Source organism: Callorhinus ursinus, unplaced genomic scaffold (assembly GCF_003265705.2).
Source record: "Callorhinus ursinus isolate GAN/ISIS: 27379988/994484 unplaced genomic scaffold, GSC_fseal_2.0 scaffold4, whole genome shotgun sequence".
Lineage (NCBI taxonomy): Eukaryota > Metazoa > Chordata > Mammalia > Carnivora > Otariidae > Callorhinus > Callorhinus ursinus.
The window spans coordinates 35,083,204-35,102,480 of NW_027397066.1; the positions used below are offsets into that span (position 1 = coordinate 35,083,204).

At 36.0% G+C, this 19,277-nt stretch overlaps 1 protein-coding gene across 5 annotated transcripts in view; it reads right to left on the reverse strand.

The window, feature by feature from the left end:
* The window catches only part of ATP8A1 (ATPase phospholipid transporting 8A1), a 219,405-nt gene that overhangs the window by 144,563 nt on the left and 55,565 nt on the right, over positions 1 to 19,277 (reverse strand). For 2 of the 5 annotated variants that reach the window (XM_073891594.1, XM_025887328.2), the window contains exons 6-9: positions 15,573 to 15,613; positions 6,286 to 6,359; positions 3,725 to 3,794; positions 2,559 to 2,686 (exon numbers count right to left, since the gene is read on the reverse strand). In XM_073891594.1, coding sequence (XP_073747695.1) covers positions 2,559 to 2,686; positions 3,725 to 3,794; positions 6,286 to 6,359; positions 15,573 to 15,613 — 313 coding nt within the window. Of the gene's footprint in view, positions 1 to 2,558; positions 2,687 to 3,724; positions 3,795 to 6,285; positions 6,360 to 9,671; positions 9,746 to 15,572; positions 15,614 to 19,277 lie in introns of all 5 variants that reach the window. The other 3 variants (XM_073891595.1, XM_025887327.2, XM_073891596.1) reach the window with 2 other exon arrangements.

Sequence of the window (19,277 nt, forward strand, 5' to 3'; positions counted from 1 at the left end):
ACATTTCCAAGAAGTTCTTGGGAAGCTGCTAGATTATGCTCTGGGGTACATATGTGCCAACTGTCCCTCACATATACAATGGGGTCTAATAGGACAACTGTCACCTCAGCATTTGTGGTGTGGATTGATTGGAATTAGGTACAAACTCCTCAAAAGCAAAACAAAAACAAAAACAAAAAACTTTTCAATTGTAAGGACTCAACAAGAATTAGTTATTAGATTTCATCAGAGTTGGAATTCCAAAAATTCTGGCATTAGACAATGACTCTCATCCTTAATAATGGAATCAAAGAACACTCATTCCAAACAAAGGGGTTCCAAGAGCTCTGGGTAATCACTGTAAACATCAAATGTGCTACAAATACAAGGTACGTTTCCACCTTTCATATATTTTAAAGCATATTATATAAATTCTATTTGTACCCTAAATCTTGGCATGATCATACAAAGTTTCTCTTCCACTGTGTGGATTTGCTTGGCATTGATTTTGATGGGGAACTGATAAGAAATGGAACTGGGCCAGTTAGGAATGTCAGACTCTAGAAACATTACTTATATAAAGGGCCAACTCTATTATTAGTCTACAACATATGTTCACTTTGTGAGGTCACTCTGTGCAAATTTTAGAACAATATATAATTACTTCACAAATTACAGGAAAGTTTTTGGTGGATCAGAATGACGATGACAGTTTAGGGTATATTTCAAATGTCCTTTAGAATCCAAATACTGTAATAATGCAATTACAAAATAATGAAAGCACTGACAATCTCTCAGGCTGGTGGAAGGAACTAGTGCATTTAGCTGTCCACTACATCTACCTGGTAGGTAAGGTATATTGTAAAGTAGAGGAGTCGGGGGGGGGGAAGGGAAGGGAGGAAGAAGAGGGAGATTGGAAAGACCCCCACCCTTCCTGCCAAGTGCTACTCCATTTCTGCTCCCTTTTGCAACAAAGCTCCTCAGAAAATCTGTCTCACCCTGGTATTTTCCACCCTATCCACTATCTCAGACTTACTTCCTCAGGCTCCACCAGTTCTAACCAAGCTCAAGGATTTCTACTTGCTAAATCCAACTGTTAATTCTCAGCCTCACTGCACTTGACCAGCAGCAACATCTGACCCACTTTAGTCACTCCCTCTGCCTTGGTAGAGTTTCCTCACTCTACCTTGGCTGCCTTCCTACCAACCTGATTTTGGTTTCTTTGGCTGGTCCCTCTTCTTCTCAGCCTTAATGTTGCAGAGTCTTAGGACAGTCCTTGGGACTCCTTACCTTTCTATCCATACCCCTTCACCCTCAGTGATTTCATCTACTTCCATGGCTTTAATTATCTATGCCAACTATTCCCAAATCTGTCTCATGACCCAGGTCTCTATCCCAAACTTCAGGCTTACATATTTATCTGCCTCCCTGACACAAACTTATTAAGTCCAAAACTGAACTGCTGGTATCCCCCCTAAGCCCTCTAATGGATCCCCATTTCATTCAGAGTAACACCCTACAACAGCCTTCAAAGCTTTGCATGGTCTTTCTTTTATTACTCTTTCTTGGTGACTCCACTCCAACCATGCTGGCCTCCATGAAATTCCATAACTACTCCAGGTGCTTTCCCACTTTAAGATGATATAATAATCTAACTAATAATTGGCACTATTCCTTCTGTCTCCCTTCAGATATGTGAACGGCTAACTTCCTCACTTCCTACTCACCTGGCTCAAGTGTTACCTCCTGAATGAGGCTTACTTAACAATCCTAACTCAAAGTGATTCCCTCCCAAGGACTCCCAATCTGCCTTGTCCTGTGCTATTTTTTTTCCAAAGCATTTATCAGTCTCTAACAGAGTATAAAATTTTCTTATTTATCATTTTATTGTTTGTCTGTTTGCCCTTCCCTTACTGCAAGAAAGTAAGCTCACAGAGGCAGGTCTATCTACCTCTTTTGTTTGTTGCAATCTCCTTAACACCTGTAACTAGCTTAGTCCACTAGGTGTTTAATACTGGTTGAATCAATGAGGGAAGAGGCAGGAAAGAGAAGTGGGAAGGGAAGAAGAGCAGGAATCAGGTGATGGTAAAGATAAATACAATTGATAACACGGCCTAGAAAGGAGCATATGAAATGATACAGAGAAGAAGACAAGAAATTATCCAGTACAATAAACTCCTTGGGGGTAGAGTCTAAACTCCTTGAAGCACCTGTAGATCACAGGTAAGGACCCAAGCCATGGAGACTGCAGATAGGCCTATAACATAAGGATTCTGGCCAAAGAATAAGCTACTAAACAATGTGCCAGAATCCTGGAATGTCCCTGAAAACAGGACAATTGTTTGGCAGGAATCCTGAGGAAGTCTTCAGCTGTACCAAATGCATAGTGTTGAGAGCTAACATTTCTGCAAAAAGACTCTTGTTGGAAAGTAATATAGAAATGCTTAAGAAAGATGCTTTGAGCATTCAAACTTAGAGCATGAGAAAAGAATATGTACTCAGGCTTGGAAAACACTCAGCAATACACTTGAGACACAGTGAGTTCTGTGTTTTTATGAAAATTTACCAATTTTACGTACCTGTGTCCATCAAGCCTTATGTTTCCAACAAAATCGTACAGATGTCTGTTTGGACTTTCACACTCGATTCTGCCAGAAATTCTCATCAAACTGTCAATGTCTTTTATATCTGATGTTGCTGGTAAGCCCTGTTTAGAAATTTTCAAATAAGCAAAAGATTAACTGAGTTGCATGTGGGAGTGAGGGAGGGGGGATTCTGAATTCATCTAGGCCTTAAGATCTAAGAGATCCCACTATTTTATAAGCAAGTCTCCCCCCTTATACAATACTCTTTGCCAAATCATAGTTAAGGGGATACCTTCCTCTCTGCTTGAACACAAGAGTAGGGCAGCTTTCGTGAAAGTTTGAAAACATATTTGAGACTATAAACTTGTCTGCAAAGATATTTTGAAGTCCTCAAAGAACTGTTTGTTTCCAAAAATAAAATTAATATTTAGCACTATAGTCTGTCTGCTGAATCTCAAAAAAGGGAATGCAAAATAAATAGAATCTATGTCCAAAGAAGAGTCAGTATGTTTCTGTTCTTTCAGTCCACAGAGAAGGAAAACTCAGAAATGGTTCTTCCTTCTGGCCAACTAGATTCTACTAGCTGGAAGTAGACAGGCCCCTGTTTCCCAGGGCCCTCTGAGTTCAGGTGCTACGATGACCTGTTTCTACCACATCCCAACCTTCCCACTGTTATTTCCATCATTCACCTAGAACCCAAGAGAGTACATTTTTTAAAGTCCCTTTAAATGACTGTTGCTTTCTGTCAGGGATGGTATGTGAAGCAAATATAGAAATCTAAAACTATTCCCTGAGATTAGTGAGACTTTTAGAACAAGCAATGGAAACTCTGTCTTTTCAATATGGCAAAGCCAAACCATGATTTGGTCCAGGGGAATAGGGAAAATAAAAAGTGAACCCCTGTCAAAGCACTCAGAACTATTAGTATTATTACCACTGTTGGCTATTACATCAAATATTAAAAATATTACAAATAGTATCTAGATGATGGACCACAGTTAATCAGTCAAGTAAATCTGAGTCTTCCATTATACTTGATGTATCCTCATAGTGGCTCAATGAGAAAGTATTTGCAATTAGAGAGAATTACTTCAAGACAATAACAGAAATAAAGCTCTTGATTCCATGTAATAAATCAGCAAACCTGAATTAGATCTTACCTGCCTAATTTTCAGGTTTGTTTCACCATCTAAGTTGGATGTTTCAATGTAGCACATGGCCTGGGGCTCGCTGTTGTTTAAAATTGAAAAGCAAAAGATTTAGTGGGGGAAGGAAAACATAATAACTAATTTAAATGCTTAGACTCACTGAAACCTGTTGTTCTAACCAAAGCTCTAGCCATCTAGTTTCTTGATGATTTTCATTCTAACTGCTAAATGCTGGGAGGCAGAACCCATGCATAACAATCCATGGATCAGCTTTTCAGCTAGAACGACCAAAAAGCAATTTCCTGACAATCAGTACTGATCTTCAAGATAATGTAAATGATTAGACCTGCCATAGGATACTTAAATTGCTCATCCATAGACACAACACAGGCTGTATCTGAAATGTAAAGTAGTTTGTGTCCAGATTTATCTTCAGCTCAAAAATATCAAGTGAGATTTCATGCTTGTAGTCCATGTATAAATTGGTTAAGGAAAGTGTTTGATTAGCAAACTCCAGATTGCTGCTTCCGCAAACTTGCCTTTACTACCTTTTAAAAAAAGATGAATAGAATGCTACGAATCATATTTACATTTTAAGGCTACTTTAAAAAACTGTATGAGCAGATTTTAAAATGAAAGTAGATAAACACTCTTCTCCCTCTGTTTTCTTTTTTCTGCTCCTGTTCTATTTAAGGTCATTTCAGAGATTCTCATGGGAGAAACTAAAGCAAGCCAACTTGGCTATGTTGCTCCTTGACCAGAACCTAGAAGATCCACTTCATGAGGCCCCACCAGAGTGTTTTTGGGAAGTGTGGTGAGCAGCAGATGGTGGCAGGGGTCTGTGTACCCTGGACTGTTTATATCCTTCCCCTTCACAAACTGACTTTACATGCCCAGCAATTAAGGACAGGTGAATTTGCCATCTACTTGTATAATCGGATCCTCGAGTATCAGAAGTGTTCTGGAGTGATGTCAATCTCATGAACACGTGGTTATACAGTAAACCTAATTAACATCATATAAGTAACTCCAAATGTAATCTCAGATTAGCATATGTCTTCAAAGTTAGAAACTATTTTGTCAGTTCTAAACACCTGCAATCTTCTAATCAACTTTCAATTTGTACATGTGTAAAACAGACTAATCCTAAGTTTCAGAAATGGGCATGTGGCTTAGTTGTGTGGCCTGCAGATTTGTGAAAATTGCTGAAACATATGGTCACTGATCAAATATTTTACAGATTCATTTTAAAGTCACTTGGCAAGTTCTTCAATTTACTCTATGGACTTTTTTTTTTCCCCTCCCATAAAGCCTGATACTTTTTTCCCAACTGAAGAAGTTTTTTAATATTTGTATTTTCATTCTGTCACTTATTCAACATTTTGCTCTTTATTACTGTCACAATAGTAATCTGGCTCTGGTAACTGTTACTAATTTGTAATTTATTCATGTATACATTTGAAACATAAATGGTTTATGAAATTATAAAACATATCTTCTGATAATATAGAAGCACAATGACAAGCAAATGCTAAGTGAACAATGCAGATTCTATATTTTGGCAGTAAAATGCGTTAAAATACTACTGATCAATATATCCAAAGCCATTCTCACATTAAAATGAGACTAACATTCCTTTTTTTTTTTTTCCCCACAAAGCAATTCTTCTGGGACTTTAAATGGCTAGGAAGTTAAGAAGTCAAATGGCTGACTTCTATCTGAAGTGGGGCCAATAAAAGGCATCCAAATTCAGAACATTCTTAATCCTTTAAGACAGCTGTTACTGAAGCAGTTCTTAATAGTGCTATGAAAAAGCAGCAAGAGGTTTTACATAAGGAGTCATGCTAGGTAATAAATATTTCAGCAAATTATGGTGACATCCAAAACGCAAACCACAGTCAGAAAGGCAAGGCAGGCTTTTTGATTAGTAAGTGGAAAAATGAAACAAGATGCATATCACAATACAGACACCAGTAGACAGCTGAACTTTATCACAGTAACATGCACTTTGTCACTAGTTACAAGTGGGATAAAACGGATCCCAAAGCATGCAGTACAAAATGTACAACATCCAGCTTTGTGCAGGGGGTCCTCTGTAAACCCTATATAAGCCCAAATTACAGTCATAATTGCTGAAGGGATTCTATAAGACTTATAGAAAATTTCAAATATAAGAATAAGACAAAATTTCTCAATAACTTCATTTCATGAAAAGCTTCACACTGTTCAAAACAGTATCCTGGAGAGGTATTATATTCAGCCTTAGTATTTAGGCATGTTGTTAAATACGAATATATGTTAATGATGTATAGGAAATTAAAATCTACCTTTACAGTCATGCCTAATAGACTCCTATTGATAACAATAGGAGCTGAATCTGCCCCCTTGAGGGACAAACAGCATTCAACACTGTATTCATAAAAGGCCTTTAAAATGTCTATCTCCAAGAAGTATAAAAAATTTTGTGTTTTAAAGGAAGAGACATTGAACTCAACCATCTTTGGGTGTAATTGTACTCTGTTGTAGGGTGAGGATCCACATACACACATCCTGTACGACTCAGTGGTTCTAACCTTGAGGACAGGCTGATGAGATCTGCTGGGAGATGTTCCCCATTGGTCACTTTCACTATTTCCCCTACTGCCACCTACAGGTCCCAGTTTAAAATAATTAAAATGGAAAAAAAATGAAAAACAGAAAAAAGAAAAACCAAACAAATGGACAAAAGAGACAGAAAGTTTGAAATTATTATAGAAAATAATACATGTTAATAAAAATGTCTAATGCCAATTTTTTCAAAATTTATTTTGATCAGGTCTAAAGGCACAAGAAAACATGATATAGTCAAGGATTATTTGCTTTTAAGCCCAATTTTCAAAAGTTTATTCACAAGACTCTCTTACCAAATAAAAACATGATTTTATATAGAGAGCTACTTATTTTATAGATTTTCCTTTCTCCAATTCCTCACTCTCATGCCATCTACTCCTACCCAAGAAGGAAAGAATTGTGGAAACCATGTTTTAGGCTTTTGAGAAACCAAGGATACTGTACTAGTCCTCCCTGCCTCCACCCACACACTAAGAAAAAGACAAGTATTAGAAATTTTCTGATTCCAAAACATTTTCAAAGTTAACTGTATACATATCATTAACTTTAATGCAAAGCTATAAAGATATGGATCTTAGGATGTTAGAAGGCATAATTGCAGCCTTTTGAGTTGTTCAATAATTAACAAAGTCTTGGTGATGCATTGTCTTAGAAGGGTAAGCCTTTGAATCCAGGGAAAGTTTTTCAGAGGCTTATGAAACAGACATGCCAGGAACCTGTGTGGACCTGGATTAACAGCTTGAGTTATTTTACTCGGTTTTTATACTTTCTAAACTCATATATGTATTTGTTTGTTATATACTAAAATCTCAGTTTCTTCACGTCAAAGTGAAAACCAATGAAACACACTAACTTTCAACAATGTTCATGCGTTAATTTCAAACTACCTCGAAGAAGGTGCACTGTAATTAATAATTGAAAAATATTTGGAAATGAAAATATTATAAACTGTTGCTTATGCTTACTGTTAAGTGGTGCTCACCTGCAGGTGAAAATCACCATGTCCTTATTTTGATAGGGGACAGTGTGGCATAATGAAGGATTAGATTAGGGATTAAGTATCTCAACCTTGACCTAGTCATCAGCTAAAGTTAAATGGCAAAAAATAAGACTTAAAGTCGAGATTCCACTTTCTGTTAAATGAGGACAAAAGCTTCTACCTATTTGTTTGTTTGTTTTTGTTAAGAAGGCTCCATGACCAGTGTGGAGCCCAACGGAGAGCTCCAACTCTCAACCATGAGATTAAGACCTAAACTGAGATTTTGGACGATTAACCAACTGAGTTACCCAGGCATCCCAAAACTTCTACCTATTTCATAAGGCTAATGCAGGTTCACAAGAGTAATGCAAAACCTTTTGAGAAAAAAACCAAACAAACCTGAAAGGTGGTATTTTGCCAATGGGATAGAAATATGTAACGGTAGAGGCTTTATACTTTAAATGCTACTAAGTAACTAAATGCACTGAATCAGATAATCTTTTAAAAAATAATAATCTTTGAAGCAAGTTAATCTCTGTGGATTCTATATTAAGCTATAGAAACTATTGTGGCATCTGGCCAACTCAGTAGGTGGAGTGTGCAACTCTTGATCTTGATGTTGTGAGTTTGAGCCCCACTTTGGAATTAGAGATTACTTAACAGTAACATCTCAAAAAACAAAAAAAGATATAGACACTATTTTGATCTACCCTATTTATAGCTACGCTACAATATCTATAAGCCACCAGTGAATGTTTTTAATGTTGAGAAAATAACTCCTATAAAAATGCTCTAAACTTTAAGAAATTTGAGCATTGAGCTTTCTGGGAGTTTTTGGGGTTGGATAGAGGGAGATGAAAAATATTTTTTAAAACTTTCAATTCAGAATTAAGTATAAAGTCAGGGCAATGTAGTCAACTATCTCCATACTTTTAAGCATATAAAAAATAAATACTGTAATGGTTCACATACATGATACTCTCTATGATGTTATGTCTCTATGACAGGTTTAATCAGGAAAACATCATTACTTTCTTAAATTGCTGGAGTGCTTCACAATCATTTTGAACTTTGTCATGGGACATTTAGATGGTCAGTCATCTACTACATTTATCAACCTTTTACTTAGTACCACCAAGTACACATCGTTCTGTTGGCTAGGCATTCTTAAAACTTAAAAGATTACTGAATTTAATAAAAAAGAGAATCAGGAAATATTAGAGCTTGATCATTTACTCCATCTTCCACATTTTAAAAGATGTGAAATCAAGACCTGAGATTAAGTACTTTGTTCAAAATCATGAAGCCAGGATAAGAAGAACCCTGGTTTTCTGTCTTCTCCTGAGCTTTCTCTAGTACCTGATGTGAGACAATGATAGTAAGTTCACTGTTAAGGTCATTCTCACACAGCCATGTGTGGACCTAGTACCTGATGTGAGACAATGATAGTAAGTTCACTGTTAAGGTCATTCTCACACAGCCATGTGTGGACCAGCACCTCTAGATAACTCTTATTTGCTCAGTTAAGTTTCACTAACTTGTTATAAATCCAATCAGTTTAAATAATGACCTGATTAAACAGATTTTGAAAAAAGGACACTGTCCATAATTATATGTGGATTTTACAAATAAAACTGTCCAAGGAAATGATGATAAACAACCTCTAAGATATTAAAAAAAAAACAGTTTTTCTTAATTTATATTAGGACTAGTTTTACAGTTTTTAAACCCCAAACCATTTGAAAATCACATTCTTTAAAGGGTAACAGTGCCATATGTTCTGAATACTAATTCATGACTCTCGTAAAGGTGAATAAAACAAAAATTATCTAAAATTCTGTCTTAGAACTTAAAAGAGCAAAATAATTGTTTTTTTGGTTGGAAGAGTATGGCATTTCAAAAGGTATGATGACAAAAAAAGAAATCATTCATCCATTTTCTTGTACTAATGCACCATAAAGATCAAGGAACTTTGGAGGAATATATGAATGCATCATAAAGAAATTTATCATGAACAAGGATTGTAAGATAAAATGAACAGAACCCAATTCATGTATTATATAATAGAAATGACAGGAAATCTTAGGAGTTAGTGGTCCACAGAAAAGTCTCTGGACATATCCAGAGAGAGTAGACTCCTAACTGTAATTATAACTTGAATTACACAGTATAGGACCTATCACTTATTCTATATGGCAAACATGAAAGAGTCCTTTAAGTCCAATCGATTTTTTTTAATGTTTCATTCAAAATCATTAGAGAGGTTTTAAATTCTTCGTTTATTCCTTATTTCCTTGGAGAAATCACAAGGTCAATGCAGGGTAGAGAAACCATCCTCTACACTGTTTGAGCATCAGTAGGTATCTCTACCTTGATGAGAGAAGTACAGTGTCAGCAGGTATATACTCTTTGCCTTTTATTATAACTATATCTCCAACATTTACCTGAAAGAAAACTGGGAATCGGTTAATTATCTGCATTGAAAGATAGTTACAAATATACAACCCACTGTATTTAAGCATAGAATACAGTAAAAAATGGTTACTGGCAAACAAGAACCACTTATCTACACAAAATGGCATAAAATTATCTAGGAGTGAGGCCAAGGATGGGGCAGTCCTTTAAGTTATGAACACTGTATCTTTGTTTTTATCAACTACATGACTTCTCTTAATAAATTCATCCATTTTATCCACTTAATTGACATCTCAACTTCTCAGATTCTCTCTCTATGACATAAAAATAAAAAGGAGGAATTTACCCAGTGCGATTTTTACCCTATTTAAGGAAATCTCAATGTAACCAGAAAAACCAACTTTCATACATATGATCATTACTCCTCATGATGACCTTAGGAAATAGGTGTTAGTTATAATTCATAATTTAGGGAGGAAGAAATGAATCTTAGCTTCTATTTGCCTAAGATCACAGTGACTGGAAGAGCTTATACTCAAACCTCTATCTGACTGTCTGCAAAGCCTGATTGTGCATAAGTAAATATAGTAAAATAACACTGTATCTTAAATAAAAATTAAAAAAAACTAAAATGCTAAATCTTTTCCTAGTTTTGCTACTTGTTAGCGTTCTTGTGAGCACGGCCTAAAGACAAAGATAAAATAAGGCCAGAAACTTTTTAGGAGCAATTCAAGTGATAGGCTTGTCACAGAGCTTTTAGCAAACAATATGACTCCAACTAAGTAACGACTTGACCCAGTTACACTGTAACCACTCCCATTACAACATGAAAGTGCCCTCTCAGCAGGCAAATAAATCTACATAAGTTTCAATACTTAATCAAGAGAAGAAAAGCCTTTTGTTGTTGTTGTTAAAGCCTTTTTGTTCTTTCCTCTCCTTACTTTTCCCTGAACCCCAAAATAACACTTTACTGGGGGGAAGGAGAGAACTGTGTCCTCAGTGGGAATCACGATAAAAAAAATTATGTCAAAGGCAGCCCACTGTGGTCTACTTTATACACCTTGGGGAGGAACGTTGGGGAAGGTTGGAGGAGGTCTTCTAATCTATGGTGTGTATGTTGGTTATGGAAGCTCTGATTACAAAGAGGTTTTAGCTGAAATCTGGATGATTTGAAATTGACAAATTTCCAGGGACCTTGGAATTATACATCCCCTCCCTTGAAAAAGTGCAAATTGGGAAATTAAAAAAACCACCACCACCACCCAGCAAATACAGGTGTAAACTGGACTTTAATGTGTTGGGATAGTCCTCTGACAGCACCCGGGATCAAGAAGTATCAGGTCACTGGAACATTTAGAGAGTGCTGCCCAGGCTACCACTTAAATGTTCTTTAATCTCTTGTGTGGTGATGTTTGTTCTCCAATTAGACCAGATGCTTCATAAAACTGGGATATTTGTCTGCATTATAGTGGAAGAGTTTACCGGTTCGACTTAAAAAATCCTGAATTGATCGTACTGCTTTCCCACATCTTTATTCATTCTTAAGACAAAAGCAAGGCTTGTAGTCATTAAACTGAAGATGAAAACAAACCATTAGCACCTTATAAGGTATAATGTCCTGACTCAGTGGCCTGGGAAAACCAAGGGCTCACTAAGAGCTAAAGTAGTTCTTGCAGTAGTATGAGGAGAGCAGAGAACTTACTTGCTCCTTGCTTAAGATACCTAGGTTTTAGATCACTTCCCAAACATATCCAAGCACCTCTCTTTCTTTTTTCCGTTCTGAGCTCCTAATGTGGCATTCACCTCTTCAGCCTGGTTTGTGCATAAGAGTAACAGACAGAAATAACAGACAAAAGTCAAGATGGCAAAAATTCCTTGACCACATATTCTCAGTGGAGGAACAACCCAACAAAGCAGCTTTAGGACCCCAAATACTGAGGTTAAGGAGATATTTAGGGCTTTAGGCTACTACCAGGAGCCTTCTCAAGTCACATTAGTACCGACAACTGAGGATTATGTAAAAGGGTAAACTTATCAAATGGTAAGAGACTGATTTAAAATCTTTGTTTCAATTGTAGGCCCCGGCATATTTATATTTTTACTAAGGAATTTTTGGTGATATAAATTCTTAATCCAAAGAAATACATTTCAGGGTGCAAACCTCATGCATTAAAGCAGCTTTAGAGACTTGCAAACAACCTACCACTCCATGCTTCCCTACAAAGCCAGGACATTTAGGATTCCTCCTAAATTCTCCACTCGCAACTATCTCCAAAGCCTGGGAACAGTCTCAGCAGCATCTCACCTTGAAGAACTGGACTTTGTGGTAAGGGCAATGAAGACGGTAGCTGGCTTGTCAAGAGTGGAGATGCAGTGCCTTGTATGGGGCTTTGTAATTGCAATACTTTCTTTGAAAAGCAGACACTGGCAATTTAACCTTATACAACAGAGAAACGGCTTCAAACGGCAAAACTGGAAGGATCTGAACTGTTCATGCCTGAGAGCTGAAGTCAGCTCATCTGTGAATGGCTGGATGTACCCTGCGCAAATTTGCAGGTCTTCTGAGGACCCTTAAAAGGTGGCCACAGTAGCCACATGTTGAGAAAAACAAAGAAAGCAATTCCTGAACTAAAGCCCATTTGCACTACGGTTTATCGTATTACCTTGGCATAAGGATCAGACTCTTGGGTTTGGTTTATTGATTTTATTTTTAATTGCACAAAATAGGACACAAGCTAAAGAAAAGCCCTGCCCCACAATCTGGCTAACCTAACAAGCAAGCCTGCTTTCATGCCTGTCCACTTAGTGTCCAAGAAACCATTTTTACATAGCTGATGTCTTAGTGTACATGGCTCTGTTCTTTTCACCTATGATTATATTTTATGACACAGGAACCTTCATATGTCTTGCTTGCTGCTGTGAGTTCCCTGCTTGGCACCTATACTCAATACATATTTGTTGAATGAATGGTATAAAATTTTTCAGTGATGCCACAGTATTTGAAATTATAGCTTTTATGTATCACAAAATATGCCAGAATGTAGAACATCATCTTTTAGAAAATGCTTTCCCTATTGTTGGATATCCACATAGGCTAACTTTTCAGTATTATAAATAATGTTACAGTAAACATTTTTTTATACATGTACAGGTTTTTCCCCCTACATTATGATTATCTTCTTGGGATAAATTCCCAGAATCCCCTTTTTATGGTTCTCAGTATGGAGACCTAAACTGCTAATCCACATTAGCATGTGAATGAAATAGTTCATAAAAACAAAAATTCTCAAGTATAAGTAAAATATAAATATAGCCAATGAGACATTAATATTGTTTGAATTTGCCACTTTCATTACTGGGTTGAATATTATACTGAGTCTGGTTGCTTATTATAGATTTTCTTGCTTACTGCCAACCTTTATTTCCTATTTATATAACAGCAGTTTCAATCTTTTGTCATACTTGGTACAACTATTTTCCATATGGTGTCTACTTATTTGTGGTAATTTTTGTTGTGTATTTGTTTTAAATTTTATATGATCAAATTCCGGAGACCTTGGGATCTTGCTCTTCTCCAAATATTTATTGAAGTCTTTATTCTATTTGTAGGCTTTTCAAAAATAATGTTTTAACATTTAACTTTGAGCCAGTTGGAATTTATTTTAGCATGGGATGTGACTTAGATATAAACTGCATTATTTCCTGAAACTGTGAATCTGTGATCCCAACATCATTTATTAAATCATTCTTTTATCAATGATTTTCTCTCTTTTATCACATGTTAAATGGGCTTTATTTCAGGGCTTCCCTTTCTTCCCTTTCTTCCATTCTATGTTTACTCTATTCATCCATGTCTGTTTTTGTAACAGATCCACACAATTTTAATAACTTTTGCTCTCTATTTTACTCATCCCTGCACATAGCTCATTTTTCCAAAATATTCTATTTTTTCAACTGTTTATTTTTGAAATTAAGATGAATAATTTAGTCAACTCTTGAGAAAAATAATAATTTCCCTGGGATTATATCAATACTTTGGAACAACTGATATTTTTAGTTTTTCTAGGAATAGGACATATTTGCCCACTTACGTGAATCTTGAACACCTCAAGTTTTGATGTTTTCTTTACAAAGGTCATATACATATTTTAAATTTATTTGTAAGCATCTCAAATGCCACAAGGAAAGAGATCTTTCACTGTATTTTTCTAACTTGATATTGCCTGCAAGGAATGCTGTTAATTTTGAATATTTATCTTGAATTCATCACTGAACCAACTTTTATTATTCTAGTTAATTAAGTATCTAATTCAAACTGTTAAGCAACATCAGCTCATTTTGGTTGGGTGACTTTTGGTAACACTTTAAATTTTATCCCTCTGCCTCTTGAAGTGGGATGCCCAGGTAAGTAAGGTGTGGCATTGATCTTCAAGACCACTTAGAATACGAGGATTATGGGTAATCATGGGCTGGTAATATTTTTTGTCTGTGAAAAATTGGAAGAGTTACAGTAATCCACTCAATCTTGAAATAATGAAAAAAAAGACATTAGGAAAATAAGATGTTCTAACAAGTTAATTTCAGAGTGAAGTTTTGGATGCTTATCTCCTGACTTTGCTTATTTTCTGAACAAGCACTCTGGGTAAGATGGTAAGAAACGGATCTATCAATTTATTAGGATATGTGTTTATGCTAATTACCCAAACAAACCTACTCAGTGAAACACATTTGTAATACAATTTATCATACTTGATTGTATCCTACCAGTCTTCTAAAATGTTTAAATCCACAAGTGCCAAAGAAGAGCATAAAGGAATCTTTTTTTGAAACAGTTTTTTGAGCTTTCTCATTTTTTACCTTGCTTCACAGAAATAAGGAAAGCACAATCAAGGTATTTTCCTCTTTGTTACTTTTATGTCAAAGCCCAGAGAGAGAGAGTAGTGAGTTTACAAATATCCAGAAAGGGAGATGTCAATCTCGATTTGGCCAGTGATTTAAAATCAACAAACATGCAATTAACTGAGAGGGAATCCTATTCCCTGCAGGGATACAAGGTAACTATGTACATCACAGGGTAGAATTAAGGGCATGGCCTTTAACCTGCTAGGAAATACTGGAGGGCAAGTACACTGACTGTGTCACACCTCCGAGGTTCTCAGCAATCTCAGAAAACAAAATCCCTCAGGGAGAGTGGCCTTGCCTCCAAAAGTCTCACCAAGTCACAAATATTCGCCTGTGAATGACCAGAGTTAATGGTCTTCCAGAACTAAGGGAGAACTAGTAACAATTGCTTACCTTTTGAAACTGAGGTCTGCAAAGCCCCTAGATAACACTTGTGAAATTATGACTCAGCTCACTAACCACGTTACACATCCTACGAGGATATTAATCTCTTGATATTATGAAACTGATTTCCCCGCTCATTAGAAAATGATGTTTAGTTAGTAAGCTTTTTTTTTTTTTTAAAGGAATTAGCAGGGTGTAGTCATAATACATGAATTTGAAATCAAATTTGCAAATGAAATATTAGAACTCTGATTTTTATTTTTACTTGGACAGTAGATGATTAAAGCGAAAAGTTTCAACACAAAACAGTTCATGGTTAAATGAAAACAATACTCAAAATTATACTATGAAAAACAAAGAGTTCCAAATATTACTTTTTAAGTCTTTCTAGTAAATTGCAGAATTATTAAATGGAAGTGACTAACTGGAAGAATCCATGTATGTTTACATTAATTACTAAATAGCTTTCATATTGGAATTGACATTTGTTCATATTATATACAAAAATTACATCTCTTAGAGTACACATCTATGCAATTCTTCTGGAACAAAATAAAAATCAATGCATACCTTTTCCCAGTGCACAATTTCCCAAGCACCATTTCTCAAAACTGGAAAGAGAAAAGGTGACATTTTTAACATTTTTACTACTTCCCAAAAGCCTGCTTCCGAGGAAATGATCATTTTAAGTGGCTAGCCTCAAAAAAATTAACTAGCAACAATTTTTACAGGTTTAAAAATTAATTATGACTGCAAAGATGTATAAAATTATACAAAGAATTAGAAACAACCTAATGCACATTTTAGATCCCACAATGAAACATTACTAACAGAGGGTAATCTCATTGGTGCTACAAGAGCTTTCTTCAGTACATAGAAGAATTATAGGCCACAGCTGGCGGAGAAAGCCACAAAAATGATGTGAAAAGGAAGTGACAAGCTTAAAAAACATCTCAGAAGCCATAACAGTAGCAATGTTAAAAAAAAAAAAAAAGGATTTACAAGCACAGGAGAAATAGATTTCAAATTGGTTAGTAGTAACAACACATAAACAGATAAGGAATCTGCACCTTTAGTTTTAGAATAATGCAAAATTGCAGAAGTTTCCATGTTTGGTTTATGGAGAAGAAATGAAAGAAGAGGATTACTATTAAATTATGATAGAAGGATCTTTTGTTAGTGTTTTATCACTGAGTCACAGCAGTAAAGTTGCTCAGTACACCTTTTTTCCCTTCCCTACTAGGGTGTCTGTGGCATAATACTGAATATACCAATAGACACTAAAAGATAAAATAAATGATAAAGACAATAACGTGAGGTAGAAAGCACAGCACTTAGCATTTAAGAAAAGGAATAAGTCAAGTTTGGTCCACAAATTATCCTGACAGTAAATTTCATCGGGGCAAAGCTAGTATTTGCTCTGTTTAATACTACATTCCCTGGAAACAGCATGGTCCCTGGCACAAAGTAGCTACTCAGTAAATATTTGCAGGATGAATAATTTATAGGTATAAAACATTAGATTCAGTTTCTTTTGATATTAGAAAAGTTGAAGTCTGAGCCCTTTGAAGTCAATTACAATGATAATTATCTCCAAAATGTTAAATAGCAAATCTAACATTAATGACATACCACCTGGTCCTGTGGTCAGTATTATAAATTATTTTAATGTAAATGCAATCTTTTTGTTTCGAAATTCTTGAACACAGACAGGGCTGTGTCTTATTCATTTTCCCACAGAACCTCAATATCAAAACTCCTAGCACCGAATACACTCCAGTGCTTGTTAACCAAATGAATAAGTGCAACAATGAATATCCTACAGTGAGTTTTGGAGAATCAACTTCATTAAGTTAAAAAAAGAATAACTCCAAGTTGGAGCACTAACACTAAAATATTTCCAATACAATATCTCTACCTATAGCTTTTACTTTAAAGTTTACAATTTTTACAGTATCATACAGTAATGGGTCAAGGATCAGAACCATAGGCATCCAAAAGTGACCAGTATATTCTAATACACAAAACTCTAATCCCTGCAGAGTTTACCAAACTGATCCCAGGAATAAACCTGCTCTTTGATGTTGTTCCCTGACCATGAGAGGGTCAGGGTATGAGAAAAGAGTAAAAAGCCCTGGGTTTAGATGTCGTCTGTCACTGCTTAGCAGTGTCTTCCTCAAAAGTAGTTGTTATAAAGAATAAATGAGAGCACTCTGCCCTTTAATGGCTTACCCCAGTAGCTATAATACAGTAAGTACTCAACAAAGACAGCTAGCCAAGTGCTGCTCTGGTTGACCATAACCAAGATGAACCGACAGTATAAATAATGGTGCTAAAATCTGCAGTACTCTAAATTAGAAGAATACTGTTCAATAGTAGCTAGAGCCCTTCACTGCCATTTATTTTCTTCTGATTCTATCTCGTATTAGTAAACACTCCCCCCAATTGCAACACTTAACTTTTTAAAAACTCAGGGTCCAGTATTTCTACAACTGAGATTTGGCATGAAAACGAAGACGTCAGCTTATCCGGAAAGCTCAGAAGGTCAGTCATTTCCTGCCTGTGCCTGGAGCAGAGAGGGGTGGCCGCCTCTTTCCAGGGGGCTCACTGTTTTATCACCACATTCATGGTTTCCTGCTGCTTCACTCCCAGCCTACTTCCCTTATTTAGGGCAACTGTCTGGCTCACGCTTCGGAGGTTTTCTTTTGTTAATTGAGGCATAACAAATTGTACAGATCTTAAATGTTTTGTTCAGTGAGTTTTGAAAATTGTAAACACTTGTGACTCCACCACTCACAACAAGATATAAAATTCCAAAAAGATCCCACACGCTCCTTTAAAATCCATCCCTCCATTCTCAGAGGCAGATATAAATTAGTTACCATAGATTAGTCTTGCATTTCATATATACTGACTCACACAGTATGTATCTGAGATTCTGTTTGTAAGTGATGAATCACTAAATTCTACACCTGAAACTAATATTACACTGTATGTTAACTGGAATTTAAATAAAAATTTGAGGGAAAAAAATACACATATTTCTCCTTAAAGTAAAAAAAAACAAAACAAAACTTGACTTTTCCCAATTAAATTAACATGGTGCTATAGTAATACATTTCTAGACTCTATTTATTTTATTGATCACTTTGCATATTGTCACATCAGTATATACCATCTTGATTATTCTAACTTTATGGTAAGTTTTGAAATTAGGTAAGTCCTCCACTTCGTACTTTTAAAATACTGTTTCAACTATTCTAGGTTCTTTGCATTTCTATATAAATTTTAGAGTCAAATCATTAATTTTTGTGATTTGGGATTTTGATTTGGGGTGAATCTTTCAATTCGTGAACAAGCTGTATCTCTGCATTTATTTACATCTTCATTAATTGCTCTCAGATATATGTTTAACTTTCATAATTTTCTCTCAGATTCCCATTTACAGTGGATGGGTCTTTCACTAGATTTATTTACTGATATTTGATAACTTTTTCTTATATTTTAAATAGTATTTTTACTCCATTCCCCACTGGTTATTGGTAGTATTTAGAAATGGATTAAACTTGGGCGCCTGGGTGGCTCAGTTGGTTAAGCGACTGCCTTCGGCTCAGGTCATGATCCTGGGGTCCCGGGATCGAGTCCCGCATCGGGCTCCCTGCTCAGCGGGGAGTCTGCTTCTCCCTCTGACCCTCTTCCCTCTCGTGCTCTCTCTCATTCTCTCTCTCTCAAATAAATAAATAAAATCTTTAAAAAAAAAAAAAAGAAATGGATTAAACTCTCATACAATGACCTTGTTATCTTATAATTTTGTTAAATTCATTTATTAGTTTGGGTAGGGTTTTCTTGTTTCTGTAGCAATGTACTTCCTAAGGAACTTAAATTCCTCTCATTAATGATGCTGTATTGTGATTTGGAGTGGCTATATTAGGCTCATATGCCTCACTGTTAATCTCTTTACTTTTTACACTCTCCTGCAAAAAAATTTTTTTTGAAAATCAGGAACAATTTTTTTAAAGATTTTATTTATTTGAGAGAGAGAGAGAAAAAACATGAGCAGGGGGAAGAGCAGAGGGAGAGAGAAGCAGGCTTCCCAATGAGCAGGGAGCCCAACGTGGGGCTCCATCCCAGGATCCTGGGATTATGACCTGAGCCGAGGGCAGGTGCTTAACTGACTGAGCCACCCAGGTGCCCCAGAAAATCAGGAATAATTTTTACTACTAAAAATGTCCTGTTGGGCGCCTGGGTGGCTCAGATGGTTAAGCATCTGCCTTC